Source organism: Ovis aries, chromosome 2 (genome assembly GCF_016772045.2).
Source record: "Ovis aries strain OAR_USU_Benz2616 breed Rambouillet chromosome 2, ARS-UI_Ramb_v3.0, whole genome shotgun sequence".
In the NCBI taxonomy this organism is placed as follows: Eukaryota; Metazoa; Chordata; class Mammalia; order Artiodactyla; family Bovidae; genus Ovis; species Ovis aries.
The window spans coordinates 238,400,834-238,415,943 of record NC_056055.1 but is presented as its reverse complement, the minus strand read 5'-3'; the positions used below and the strand labels follow the sequence as shown (position 1 = coordinate 238,415,943).

General features: G+C 51.2%; 1 protein-coding gene across 1 annotated transcript in view; it reads left to right on the top strand.

Annotated features, from left to right (window-relative positions):
• The first annotated feature begins 751 nt into the window (after positions 1 to 751).
• Positions 752 to 15,110, top strand: part of OPRD1 (opioid receptor delta 1) — a 38,950-nt gene continuing 24,591 nt past the window's right edge. The window contains exon 1 of the mRNA XM_027965410.3: positions 752 to 1,197. Within this exon, the coding sequence (XP_027821211.1) occupies positions 983 to 1,197 (215 nt within the window). The 5' untranslated portion in view covers positions 752 to 982. The remainder of the gene's footprint in view (positions 1,198 to 15,110) is intronic.

Sequence of the window (15,110 nt, the reverse complement as noted above, 5' to 3'; positions counted from 1 at the left end):
CTTGGGATTGAGGTCTCTCTCCTCCACTGGGCTGTAAGGAGGCAGGGCTTTATGCACTAGCGACCCCTCAGTTGAGCTTCCCTGGTGGCTCAGATGGTAAAGAATCTGCCTGCAGTGCAGGAGGCCTAGGTTCGATCCCCGGGTCTGGTCTGGAAGAGCCCTTGGAGGGAATGGCAATTCACTCCAGTATTCTTGCCTGGAGAATTCACCTCAATAGTACCTGGCTCTTATATTCCGCACCCAAAAAAGATCTGTTGAGCAAATGAATGGGCTGCAAAAAAAAAAAAAAAAAAAAAGATAATAATGGTTATTTATGAAGCGTTTACTAGGTACCCAGCACTGAGCTAAATTCTTTAACCACATCATGTTAATCTCCCCAACAACCCTCTGAAGGAGGTGGTGTGATTATTATCACTTTACAGAAAAGGAAAATGAAGTCGAGGGATGTTAAATGACTTGCTCAAGGTCACTCTGCTTGTTAGCGCAGGGGTGAGGGGCGGGATTCACATACAGGTCCTTTCCACCCCCAAAGCAGCGAAAGACGCGGCGGTGAGTCCCGGCTGCGGTCCGCGCGGACGCACCCGAGCCTGAGGAGCGTCCCTAGGGAGGGAGTGGGCAGTTTCCCCCGGCTCCACTCCGAGCCGGTGGTGCAGCGCCCGCCCCCGGTCGCGGGCGCAGACTGGAGGCCGCCTCCGGGCCACGTGGTGCGCGCGGCGGGCGCGTCCGAGGAGCCCGCAGCGGCTCCGGGCTCAGAGCTCTCCCGGCTTGGAGAGCGGGCGGGAGCCGGGGGCTGGGCCGGTGCGGGCGGTGAGGCGGCTGAGGAGGCGCGGGGGTAGCAGGGAGGCTGGGGCTTAGCGTCCAGCGGCGTCGGGGCCGCGGCCTCGTCCCGGCCGCAGCCTCTTCCCTTGGCGCGTTGCTGGCACCGGGTCTCTGCGCCCAGGGCGCACAGCGGGCAGGGACGCAGCCAGGCCTCTTGGCCGCCATGGAGCCGGCCCCCTCCGGCGACCCCGAGCTGCAGCCCCAGCTCCTCGCCAACGCGTCGGACGCCTTCCCCAGCGCGGGTGCCAACGCGTCGGGGCCGCCAGGAGCACGGAGCGCCTCGTCCCTTGCCCTGGCTATCGCCATCACCGCGCTCTACTCGGCGGTGTGCGCCGTGGGGCTCCTGGGCAACGTGCTCGTCATGTTCGGGATCGTCCGGTGAGTCCGCTGCGGGTTGGAGTGCCCGGCAGGGCCCCAAGGGTGAGGGTGGGGACCGCGGACCTGGGACCCTGACCTCGGACTCCGCACACCCGGGGCCTCTGGGCTTCCTGAAGGGGGCGTGCGGGGGCCCAGCGGAAAGAGCGCTTCCACGGCAAGGGCGACCCTGGCGTGCGTGTGTGTGTGTGTGTGTGTGTGTGTGTGTGTGTGTGTGTGTGCGTGTGTGTGCGTGCGCGCTCGTTTAACTAACATTGGGTAATCTGTTGGCCTCCCCCTACTTCTGTGTCAGACTGTGTGGGACAGTTTGGTGACAGTTGTGTGTCTGTCACAGTTTGCGAGTGCGTGATTCTGTGTTTGTGACAGTACCGATGCGTGTTTGGACATCCTGGTGGTGGTGGGCAGAGATGCCCGAGGTGCGCTGGGCCTCCGGAGAGACAGCGGTGTGTGGGCTGAGGTTGCAGGTGGGGGCACAGGAGCGCTTGTGTGTCTGCATGGTGCTGACGGGCGCTCACCAAGTCACATTTGGGGACCATCTGCTGGGGCTCCAGTGTTGGTGTGTGTGCTTGTCTCACACTATCTGTTGGTAATTCTCTCTGTCAGAGTGACAACGTGACTGTTCTTTAGTGGCTCTGGACACTTGTGTGTGCATCTGCTGAGGGGTCGCCATGGTTCCTGGGTACAGTGGGCCAGCCCAGTCGCTCTCTGCTTCCTTCCCTGGGGCCATCTGGTTCTGAGCTCTGGACGGGATTCCGAGAGGCTGCGGATCCTCCTCACAAATGTCCCCTCTCTCACCTTCTCTTCTCCAACACTTTTTTTTTTTTTTTCTGGCAAAAGCAAAAGTGATGTGGTTGGGCTGGAGTGGAGTTTATGCTTTCATCTCAGAAAGTAAAGTTCTCTTTTATGTGTCTCTGTGGTGCAGGGACCTTCTCAGATAGTCTAAAGCATCATGGGCTTGCCCAGAAGCAGTCCTGACCCAGCCCTGCCAATGCAGACACGGGCAAAAAGGCTTGAAAGGAAACTCCCATCCTGGTTAACTGGAAATGGGTCATCTGTGCTGGCTGACCAAGAGACAATCCTGAACCTCTCTGGGGCCTGGTGCCACCAGACAGGGCAGAAGGCAGGGGGCAGATTGTGGATTCAGAGGCTGGAGATGTGAACTGTGGTCTTGGCCCAATTGCTGATCCCTGTCACACTGGGGGCCCTTTCCTGTCACCCACCATCTGTCCCACCTGCCTCAGTTTCCCCGTCTAGGAGATAGAGACCCAGTCTCTGCAGCTGGGACCATGAGTTCCAGAATGGGAGATCTCTGTTGGACAGAGCACGGTACACTGGAGTGTTGTGTGGTGTGGGGGTGTTGTGGGAGCTTTGGCTTGGATGATTCCGGGGGAAGCTTTGCTCCCCCAGGAGGAGTGGAGGGCACAAGAATTTCCTGTTCTTTTAGTGACTCATCACCAGCTCCAGTGGGAAAATTCCCCCAAGCACAGGCAGGAGCGATCTTTGCTTTGTCAGTGGTTCTCCCCACTTTACCTTGGGAAGTAGTCCTGCAGACTCAAGTCAATCTGAGTGTTAATTCTATCCACGAACTGGCTCTGCCGCTGGGGTAAACCGCTTGACCTCTTTGAGCCTCAGTTTCTTCATCTATAGAATGCGGAAGTAATAGATTCTTCTTTGACAGGGTTTTTGTGAGGTGGCACTCAGAGAGCATTATAAGTGCAGCTGGCAAGGTGTCTGGACCCAGTCAGTGTGAGGAGGGAGGAGCAAGATTCCTCAGAAGGAGAGTGAGGTGGTGCTTTTCCTAAGGTGGGCCTGGGAGTAGCTCTGATTCCAGGAGCCCAGGTTCCTGCACTCGCGCTCTCGGGGCTGGGGGGAGGTCTCAGTGCTCTGATCTGGGGAAAGCCAAGCGTCAGTGTGCTCACTTCCACCTCCAGTCTCTTTCCTGGGGCCTCTGGCTGGTCAGCTGATGAGTGAACCCCCAGCCCTGCTGAGCCAGGGGAGGGCCTCTCCCTTCTGAGGGTCCACTGAGGGCAGGCTCTGGGCTCCATGTGCTAGGGTGCTGCCCATCAACCTTCCCCAAATCACCCTGTGTCAAGTGCATCTTGCAAGCAGCATAGCGGGCCCCTTAGGTCCCTGTGTTGTGCAGGCATTTCCCGGGGCAGCCATCTATGTGATCACTGGGCCTGACTGATTGCATCCTGGCCTGCAGCCTGGTGGGATAGGCATTAGCATCCCCATCATTGTCACCTCCAGTATACAGGTGAAGAAGCTGCAATTCAGAGGGAGGCAAGGAGGCTTGTTCCTCTAGGTCCAGAACTTTTTCCAGAGCTGCCTGGTGTAGGGGACAAAGAATTGCATAGAAGGAGGGGGCGGAATCCTATTCCTCCTCTTGTCCTAGGATTCTCAGAGAATGATGGAGACAAAAGCATGGCGACTCTACACGAGTTATTCAGCACATGTGCTTTAGGCTGCCGTCCTTGGGAAGGGGAATGCAGGTCCTGGCACTTGGTTCTCCCCCACTGAAAGGGAGGCTAGGGACAGGGCAGCTGTCTGGGGCTCGACTCAAGAGCAGTGTGTGGACAGAGGGGATCCAGGACGAAGGAAACCTCCGGTGTATCCATGGTTCTCTGACCATGCAGAGCCCAGCCCCACCAGTAAGTGAGTCAGTTGATTGGCTGAATGAGTGAGTGGTTGAATGGATGAATTCTGCCTGTCAGTCCTGAGCTCAGCCTACGGAGGGTTTGCAAAAGCGATCCAGAGGGCCGTTGGGACAAAGAAGGAGGGAGATGAGCGGCAGAGCTGGGGCTCTGAAGCCAGACACATCAATGTGCAAATCCAGAGTTCAAAGTCACTTACTTGCTGTCTATTTGGACTCGTGACTTCACCTTTCCGAAGCTCATTTCTTTGCGTATAAAGTGAAATAACAGCAGGACATCTGGGGTGGTGGTGAGGATTAAAGGAGACATGTTGTGTCTGAGCCTTTTCTATGTGAAGGAATGAAAAGAATAAACTCATTCAATAAAAATCCATGCTAGATGCTGAGATGTGATGGTGGGGAAGAAAATCCACCATCCCTGCCCTCGTGGAGCTTAGGTCTGGGAGAAATAGACATTCATCCACTAGTCATCCAACAGAGATAAGTTTGCAGCTGTGCTGAGGGCCATGGAAGAGTGAGCTGTGAGACCCAGGATCAGGGAGGGTCTCACCTGATCTGGAAATTCCAGGAAGGGCTCTGAGGAGCTGAAAGGTAAGGAGAGGGTAACTAAGTAAAAAGGTGAGGAACAAGGCTGACATACATGAGGGGCTGAAAAAAAAAAAAGATCACAGGAATCTCAGAATCCCAGAGCACAAAGCACTCCTTGTTCCCCAACCCCATCTTCCAAGGATATGCTTGGGAAGCCCGTTCACCCTTCTGGATACACAAGAGGGGCCTCTGGGAATTGCATTCTTAGCCAACAGCCTGTGATTTCTGAGGCTTCCAGGAAGTGTGAGCAGGAGTTTGGGGATGTGTGGTCCCCAGGCAGATGCTCCCTCCCTCCCCTTGCTGGGTGAGTTCAGCCAGTGTGGGGACTTGGGGAGTTTTTACAGCAGATGCCCGACAAACCCTCCTTCCGGGTGGAGTCATGCCCTGAGCAGGGCTGGCATCTCAGAGTTCCCTTCCCAGCTAGGTGGAGTGTGAAGGGCTTAAGGATCCCTGCATCTCTGATGACTCCGTCTTCAGAAGTCATCAGTGATGATGCCATCTTCCCTGTACGTGGCCCAGAACTTCCTGGTTTGCCTGCCCCGAATCCAGGGAGGAGAACAGAGTCGATGCTTCTCCGGTGTGGCCGCTCGTCCGCCTGCCCTGTCTGCTGCCTCCCCTCTCCCTGACCCTGGTTTGGGCTTGTTTACACCTTGCTGTGTCTCTCACCAGCCCCCACCCCCACCCCCCCAGGCCTCCCTGTCTCTTCCTGACTCTGCCCCTTGAGCTCTTCCTGGGCTGGTGTCTCTTCTGACTCTTCTTGTATCGGATACCAGCTCTGCCACCTGCCCAGATCTTGGGCAGGCTGGATGGCTGCTCTGCCCCACGGTTTCTTCATTTATAAAATGTGGATCGTAGCCCCTGCCTAAGAGGCACCTTGTCCTAAAGATGGCACGGTGGTGTTGGTAGAGCATTGTGTTTTGCCTCCCATCCCAGGGAGCTGCAGCATAGAGCAAGCAGGGAGCGGAGGTTGGGCCTGGCAGCCTGGTGTGGGGCGGGTCACGACAGATGAGCGAGGCATTCTGGTTGTCCCCTCTGTCTACTGCCCAGGTGCCAGGGGTGGCTGGAATGAGTGCAGCAGGGGAGCCCTGAGCTCCTGTCTTGCTCTTGGAGACCCAGCGTGAACCTCTTGCCTTCTGGTCTCTCTCCCCTCTCTTGCCTGGATTGAGGTCTTGCAGACCCTGGGGCCCTTGGGCCAGGAGAGATCCCAGTGAGGTGAGACAGTGCAGTGGAGAAGGTCACACCAGGAGGTCAGGTGGTGCTGGTCTACCATCCCTGCTCTACCATGTCTGGTGGCATGGCTTTGGGCAAACGGCTCAACTCCCCTGAGCCCCCTTTCTGCATTTGCAGAATTGCGGTGATCAGGATAGCTCTTGGGAGGACTATGTGAGATCATGCATGTAAAGGTCACAGCACAGCACTGGGCACGGAGTAGGCCTTCAGCACGCGCCAGATGCTGAGATTAACTGGCAGCCCAGTGGCTGTTCCGGGCAGGCAGAGCTGGTGGCCATGAGACTGCCTACACTTTCCACCTTGGGTCCTTTCCTGCTTCCTGCATCATCTGCACGTTTACTCATTCACAAGTATTTGCTGATACGGACCCTGCCGGGCCTGTCCAGCTGCAGCCCCCACGGCCCAGATGCTCAGCTGAAGCCGCATCATGGGCCCTGGCTTCTGACGCAGCCATGCGCCCTGGACCCCCTAGTAAGTTAAAGCTCCAGGGACAATTGCAAATTTTCAGAGCTGACGGAGTCTGGAGGCACCCAGCCAGGGCAGGTGGTGTCTATGCTGAGTCGTGATGTGGGCGGGAGCAGTGGGTTGGCTCCACAGAGAGATGAGGATGGAGCCTTCCAGGCAGGGGGAACAGCACGAGCAAAGAAATCTTCAGATGATCAGAAGGCAGCACTGCAGAGGGCGGGGAAGTTCACTGTGGCTGAAGGAGGAGTGCTAGGGGGCAGGGCTGGCCGCCAGGGGCCAAAGCGGGAAAGGTCTTGCAAGCAGGTGTCCGCCTCAACAGGGTTGTCAGGCACGCCTGCTGAGTGCTGAACTGCAGCCAGGCCCTGGGGCTGGTGATGAACCACCAACTACAGTCTCTGCCTTCCAAAATTCCTGGGGAAGAGGGCTGCACATATTAGAGGAGCTCCATGAGCCAGCCCCCGGGAATTGGAGGGAGTCATTCTGGTGGGGGCTTTGCTGGTGGCTCAGATGGTAAAGAATCTGCCTGCAATACTGGAGCTGTTAAGTCGCTCATTCATGTCTGACTGTTTGGGCTGCAGCACGCCAGCTTCCCTGTCCTTCACCATCTCCCAGAGTTGCTCAAACTCATGTCCATTGAATTGGTGATGCCATCCAACCATCTCATCCTCTGTCACCCCCTTCTCTTCCTGCCTTCAATTTTTCTCAGCATCAGAGTCTTTTCCAATGAGTCAACTCTTTGCATCAGGTGGCCAAGGAATTGGAGCTTCTGCTCCAGCATCAGTCCTTCCAATGAATCTTCAAAGTTGATTTCCTTTAGGATTGACTGGTTTGATCTCCTTGCCATCCAAAGGACTCTCAAGAGTATTCTCTAGCACCACAGTTTGAAAGCATCAATTCTTCAGCACTCAGCTTTCTTTATGGTCCAACTCTCACATCCATACATGACTATTGGAAAGACCATAGCTTTGACTAGACAGACCTTTGTTGTCAAGGTGATGCCTCTGCTTTTTAATACACTGTCTAGGTTTGTCTTAGCTTTCCTTCCAAGAAGCTAGCATCTTCTACTTTCAAGGCTGCAGTCACCGTCTACAATGATTTTGGAGCCCCATTTTTTTCCCCCATCTATTTGCCATGAAGTGATGGGACTGGAAGTCATGATCTCAGTTTTCTGAATGTTGAGTTTCAAGCCAGATTTTTCATTCTCCTCTTTCACCTCTCTGGGGTCAATCCCTAGGTCAGAAAGATACCCTGGAGTAGGAAATTGCAGCGCATTCTGGTTTTCTTGCCTGGAGAATTCCATGGACAGAGAAGCCTGGTGGGCTGCAGTCCAGGGTGGGTCGCAAAGAGTCTTACACAAGTGAGCAACTAACACTGTTACTACTATTCTTGGGGGAGAGGGGAGGGAGGACTTAAGAGAAGCCTGGATTCAGGCCCAGCATGGCTGTATGAGGGGCTGGAGGCTGTGCTGAGGCTTGAGTTGCGAGACTGGACGGGTTCTTGGGCCCACGGTAAGGCAGCCATGCTGGGAAATGAGGGAACTTGGAGTCATGGGCCATGGGGAAGAGGACTTTGGAGCAGTCTGTGCAGAATGGAGTTCAAGAGGATGAATTTGGTGTAGGGGGACATGGGGCAGATTGGAAGGGGTTGGATCAGGGCAATGGAGAACTGGATGACCTTGGGCAGGCCCCGGAAATCCTAGCTTTGGTTGTCCCTTTCAAACTGCAGTGTTGTGGGACCTGTAGAAGGCAGGAGGCTGGGCCGATGAGCCCTGGTGAGGCTGAGCAGGGAGGGCAGCTGCAGTCCTGCTCAGTGTCCCTGTGCCTCCTGGCCCTGCCCCAGGGCCTGGCTTCCCAGCCTGTTGGGTTTACTTTCTGCGGAGTGTGTATGACTCACAGGCACACCAGGGAGAAGCCAGAGGAGTCACTCCCGCATTCCTGCCATGGGCCAGAGGCTCCTCCGAGCCACGATGGGCCTGCAAGGGAGTGAGACATGAGGACCAGAAGGCTCAGATGGAGCAGGTGCCTCTCACAGCCAGAAAGGGGCAAACCCAGATCTTCCTGGCTCCCAAACCCCTCCAGACCCACTCTCCCACTGCTGTCTGTGAGACACATTGGCAGTGGAGGCGAAGGCTGGGCCTGCCTAGTTAGAGGAGGGAGGACCAGGGCTGGGGAGGAAGGCAGATTGCTGTCTGCAAACTTCTCAGGCCTCTGCGTGAGGTAACAGCACTTGAGAGCCTGGATGTCAGAGCCAGACTGACCTGGGAATCGCATTTACTAAGAGAGGGACCTTGGGAGATACATGTATGACCTTTCTTGGCCTCAGTCTTCTCATCTGTAAAATGGGAGTATAAATAGACCCCTGTGAGACCCCTACCCTCACAGGGTGGTTATGAGAAGCTCATGAGGCTGGACGTGAAGGAATTCAGTACAGAACCAGGAACTTGGTAAGTATGCTATATACATTTTCCATGATTTTATCTATTGAGAAGAAGAGAGACTTGCATCTCATTCATTTGATTGACATTTCTCTCTGTTTTTTTTTTTTTTTTAGATTGACATTTCTTGAGCCCCAGAGGAACTAGAATTTTGGGGTGGATACTACAGGGAAACGATCAGCTCAATACTAAACATTTTCTTTTACAATAAACACAGTAACACATGTTGCTATGAGTAACACTAGTTATTTCAGAAAATACTGAGGCAATTAAGCAGAGACAAATGTTACCCATGATCCTACCATAAAGAGAAATGCTTTGTCATTTTGATGTATTTGCTTCCCATCTCTTTCTGTGTCTCTCACTGTGTGTGTGTTTTAATGACATTGGAGGCATACTGTATTGAAATAATGGTCACATCATATATAATATTTTGCTAGCAGCCTTCTCACATCGTTCAGTTCAGTCGCTCAGTCATGTCTGACTCTTTGCCACCCGCTGGACTGCAGCACACCAGGCTTCCCTGTCCATCACCAACTCCCGGAGCTTACTCAAACTTATGTCCGTCGTTTCAGTGATGCCATCCAACCATCTCGTCTTCTGTTTTCCCCTTCTCCTCCTGCCTTCAATCTCTCCCAGCGTCAGGGTCTTTTCCAATGAGTCAGTTCTTCGCATCAGGTGGTCAAAGTATTGGAGTTTCAGCATCAGTCCTTCCAATGAATATTCAGGACTGATTTCCTTTAGGATGGATTGGTTGGATCTCCTTGCAGTCCAAGGGACTCTCAAGAGTCTTCTCCAACACCACAGTTCAAAGCATCAGTTCTTCACTGCTCAGCTTTCTTTATAGTCCAACTCTCACATCTCTACATGACTACTGGAAAAACCGTAACTTTGACTAGAGAGACCTTTGTCGGCAAAGTAATATGTCTGCTTTTTAATATGCTGTCCAGGTTGGTCATAGCTTCTCTCCCAAGGAGCAAGCATCTTTTAATTTCATGGTTGTAGTCACTATCTGCAGTGATTTTGGAGCCCCCCCAAAAAACAAAGTCTCACTGTTTCCACTGTTTCCCCATCTATTTGCCATGAAGTGTTGGGACCGGATGCCATGATCTTAGTTTTCTGAATGTTGAGTTTTAAGCCAACTTTTTCACTCTCCTCTTTCACTTTCATCAAGGGGCTCTTTAATTCTTGTTCACTTCTTACCTTAAGGGTGGTGTCATCTGCATATCTGAGGTTACTGATATTTCTCCTGGCAATCTTGATTCCAGTTTGTGCTTCATCCAGCCCAGCGTTTCGCATGATGTACTCTGCATATAAGTTTAATAAACAGGGTGACAACCTTGACATACTCCTTTCCTGATTTGGAACCAGTCTGTTGTTCCATGTCCAGTTCTAACTGTTGCTTCCTGACCTGCATACAGGTTTCTCAGGAGGCAGGTCAGGTGGGCCGGTGTTCCCATCTCTTGAAGAACTTTCCACAGTTTGTTGTGATCCACACAGTCAAAGGCTTTGGTATAGTCAATAATGTAGAAGTAGATGTTTTTCTGGAACTTTCTTGCTTTTTCTATGATTCAGTGGATGTTGGCAATTTGATCTCTGGTTCCTCTGCCTTTCCTAAATCCAGCTTGAACATCTGGAAGTTCATGGTTCACATACTGTTGAAGCCTGGCTTGGAGAATTTTGAGCATTATTTTGCTAGCATGTGAGGTGAGTGCAATTGTGCAGTAGTTTGAATGTTCTTTGGCATTGCCTTTCTTTGGGATTGGAATGAAAACTGACCTTTTCCAGTCCTGTGGCCACTGCTGAGTTTTCCAGATTTGCTTCTGTGAAGACATGATTTTATTTGGCTGTGCTGGGTCTTAGCTGCAGTACGTGGGGTCTCCCATTTTCATGGGGCAGGTGGCATCTTTAGTTGCAGCACTCAAATTCCTTTTCTTTTTCTTTTTCTTTCTTTCTTTTTTTTTTTTTAGCACTCAAATTCCTAGTTGCAGCATGTGGGATCTAGTTCCTTGACCAGGGATGGAACCCGGGCCCCCTGCAGCGGGATAGCGGACCCTCAGCCCCTTGACCACCAGGGAAGTCCCTGAAGACATGATTTTTGATAGCTGCATTGTATGAATGTCTCTTATATGGGGGGACTTACATTATTTCCCATATTACGCCAATCTAAATAATGTGTCTGAATGTTCTTAAACTCATATGTTTGTACACATCTCATATTATTTCCTTAAGGAATTTTCTGATAGAGCTCTTCAGGGAGGTATGGGCCACTGTGTAATACAGGGAGTTTCCTGTCCATGAAGTTGTGCAAGAGGGTTCTGGCAAACCACTGTGTGGAGGTTTGGCACTGGAGATTCAGGTAGAGAAAAGATAGACAGACATAATTTCAGGCTCCTCTTCCCGCAGCTGGGACTGGAGGAAGAATGCTTCTCAGATTTCCCTTCTCCCCTTCCTGGAGGATGATGCCTGAACTTTAGAGGAAGAGGGCTGTGCAAGGGCAAGACATGATTTCATTAACGTCAGAGTCCTGGGACCTCTAAATCTAATTGGCTACCCGGAACATCATAACATGCACAGGAAGAGGGATAATCGAGGGGTAGAGCAGGAGCCAGGCTTAAATTAGCAATTTACCATCATGCAGGCTGCAGCGGCCCCATTACCAGCTGAGGGGCACGGAGTAGGACGGGGTGTCTGGGTTGTGTTCTATTGATTTAGAGCTCCCAGTGCAGCTGCAGAAATCAGCAGCTTTGTCTCTGGCCGGGTGGGCGTGTGCAGCAAGAATTTTTTCTTCTGTAGCTTCCCAAGTCTTTCTTGAGAAGTGGAAGGAACTCAAACTTCAGAGTCCTGGGAGGTCAAAAAGTCCCATTCAGGGGACTTGCCTGGTGGTCCAGTGGCTAAGACTCCATGTTCCCAATGCAGCAGGCCCAGGTAGGCCCCATTCAACAAACATGACACGGGAAGAGGTGGAAATGGCCTCGCTGCCCTCCCCTGCAGAAGTAACCTTTTCACCAGGGCATAGGATTTTGAATCACGATGATGATTCTCTTAATTGAACATTTATTTTGTGCCAAGCACTCTGCTTAGAGATGTGTATATATTATTCTGTTTAATCTTCACCCTATTAGTGAGTACTGTTTACCCCATTTTCTAGATGGGGAAACTCAAGGCTCAGAGAATGTTTGATATAAAAACATCCTCAAAGTCCTAGAGTTGGATTGGAGTCAGGTCATTTTGATTGCAGAGCCCACACTCTTTTTTTTAATTGAAGATTAGTTGACTTACAATGTTGTGTTAATTTCAGCTATTCAGTAAAGTGATTTAGTTATATATATGTAACTGAATATATACATATGTTCTTTTTAATATTCTTTTCCATTGTGGTTTATTTTAGGATATTGAATGTAGCTCCCTGTACTATACAGTACAGTAGGACCTTGTTGTTTATCCATCCTATTTATAATGTTAATAATTTGCATATGCTAATCTCAAATTCCCAATCCATCCTTCAGCTGCGGCAGTCACAAGTCTGTTTGTCTGCGAGTCTGTTTCTGCTTTGTAGATGTGTTCATTTGTTTCATATTTTAGATTCCACAGAGGAGTGATATCCTGTGGTATTTGTCTTTCTCTTTCTGATTTGTTGCACGTAGTATCATAGTCTCTAGGTCCATTTGAGTTGCTTCAGGTGGCATGATTTCATTCCTTTTTTATGGTTGAGTAACATTCCGTTGTATATATGAACCACATCTTCTTTATCCATTCATCTGTCGATGAACATCTGGATGTTTCCATGCCTTGGCTATTGTGAACAGTAGAGCTACATGCTTAGCCATTGCCCTGTCCTCTGCCATCTTGTATGTCAAGTTCAGCCCCTCTGATTTACCAGTGAGTAAACTGAAGCCTGGAGAGGTTCTGTGTCTTTTGAATCAGTGGCCAGTGCAGGACTGGAACTTTGCATTCCTAACCCCTTGCTCTCACTTACATCTCTTTCCATGCTTGGGATTATCTGAGCCAAAGGGTGTCTGGACACAGGAGTAGCTGGGAACATTAAAAGTGAGTTCCTGCACAGGGCAGCCCAGCCGGGGGGGGCCACTGACAACACAAAACGGGCCCAAAGAACCCAATTCCCCCAGGGGCAAGGCCAGCAGCTGGTGAAGCAGCCATATCCTTCAGAGACAGGATTCAAATCCAGGTCTGCTTCTTGTTGGCCTTCCACCCTTGGGCTCACCTCACTGGGTCTGTTTTCTCCTCTGAGAAATGGGGATGAGAGAAAAACACCTGCAATGCAGGTAAAGGTATATTCGGCAGCTCGTCCTAAGTACCAGGCAGGGTTTAAGACACAGTCCCTGTCCTCATGGAGCTGACATTCTAGTGGGGAAAAGTTAGATGATAAAAAAAATAGATGTAAGGCCAATGGTATAGGCAGTGAAGTCAACTCAAGCAGACACAGGGAGAGAGAATGGCAGGGCTGCTGGTAAAGATGGGGAGCCTGGTGGTGGCCGGGGGGAGGAGACCATCGAGTAGAGGCCAGTTGCTGGGAGGAGGTGTTTTGGCAGAGACAACAGTGAGGGCAAGCGTTAGGGGAGATGATGCAGGGCCTAGCGCAAGGCCTGCCCATGTCAGGAGGTTGTTGGTGAGAATGATGCCTTTGGCTGGTTGCCTAGGACTTGGGAGCAGGGGTAGGGATTACGCCAAGGGAAAGAAGCTGCTTCTCCCAGCCAGGCCAGATGCCCCTGCAGGACAGATGGAGGTAATCTGTTTCCCTTGGTTACAAAAACTCATCCTCCTGAAGTGCTGGGAAATGCCCCGCATTTAGTGATTTTCCATTCCTCTCGGTGAGGAGGGCAGGAGCTTGCACATGGTCAGAGGGCTGCCCTATTGGGAGGGGCAAGTGGCCCCAAGACATTTCCTCCATGGGCTCAGGCCTGGTCATCCTGGATAAGAGAGAGGTTTACAGCAAAGCATGGCATATGGACTTGTTGGACTTAACATCAAAGATACCACTGCTGACCTTTCTCGAGGGCAGCTCTGTACTGAGTGCCTCACATATATGAACTCTTTTAATTCTCCCAACTCTTTGACATGCATGGTCCCTTGTTTCTGTCCATTTGACAGATGAGGCCACTGAGGCTCAGAGGTGGTAATTTGCTTGCTGAGGGCATCAGTGGGTAAATGACAAAGTCAGCCTTTGAACTGAGGCCCTGAGATTCCTGAAGCTCAGTCATGCAGTGCCCATGAAGGAATGTCCGTGAAAAAGGTCGAATTCAGGATACTCTCTGGTCCCAATTGTGGAAAAATGACTCTTTTATACAGCAAGGGATTACGAGAGGCTGTGGAGTGGGGTAGGTTGATTTATAGTTATGAAAATACTGAATTGATGGGGACTTTTCCGGTGGTCCAGTGGCTAAGACACTGCTCTCCCAATGCAGGGGACCTGAGTGTGAGCCCTGGTCAGGGAACTAGATCCCATAGGCCACAACTAAGAGTTCTGCAACTAAAGATCCCACAACTAAGACCTGGCACAGCCAAATAAAGAAATAAATAAAAATAAATATTAAAAACAATAGGAATAAAATAAAATACTGAATTGTTAATAAATAAAACAAAAGTGAGACTGCTGTGTATCAGACAGAAGGAGGTATATGTAATAAGGAATGCTCAGCATGGCCGAGGGCCTGGAGTGGGGAAGCCTGGGCTTTTCAGAACATGTGACTTTAGACCCTGGTTCTGTTCCCTCTGAGCTTCTTGACAAGCACCTCTTTGTGCTACAGGTTCCTTCTGTGAATGAAATGTATTGATACGCACTTCCCAGGGTGGGTGTGAGTCAGAGGAGCCTGAGTGTGAAGTGCTCTGCACGAGGCCTGCCTTGTCCATCATCCTCAAGGAGTGGCCCTGGGGTGTGAGGTCAGGGGGAGGGACAGATCAGGCAAGCCGTGTAGCATTCATATAAGATCACTAAGGATTATAAAGTTGTGGGCATTTTTTACACTGAATTATGAGATGGGAACATTCACTGGGCAATGGTAACGACTCAAAATAATTAAGAATCCAGCCAGTTACAACTGTGGCAAAAACGAGCCTGTGCTTTGGCCATATCACAAGGCGCCATGCTGGAAACCTTCCATGCAAAATCTCACTTAATCTTCATAGCACTTTTATGAGAGAGGAACCACTGAATATGCCTTTACAGATGATGAAGCTAAGGCTCAGAGATGTAAGACTTTTGCCTGAGGACTCCAAGGTTAGTAAGTGTTCTCCTGGCCAGGCCTGCCCTCTCTTCACCGATCACTGCCCTTCATCACACTCGACCCGCTAAACAACCTAGCGCGCTGGTGGTTGTCATTGTCCTTTTCGGGCTGAAGAGATGGTGGCTTCCTGGCACCAGCCTTAGCCTAGAGCATGATTTTCAGGTCTGTGCCAGTCAGAATCCTACCAGAAAAAAAAGACCAGTGAGATATAGTTCAAGGAATTGGCTTATGCGACTGTGGGGTCTGGCTAGGCAAGTCTGAAATTTGTGGGCAGGTTGGCAGCCTGGCAGCTCTCAGGCAA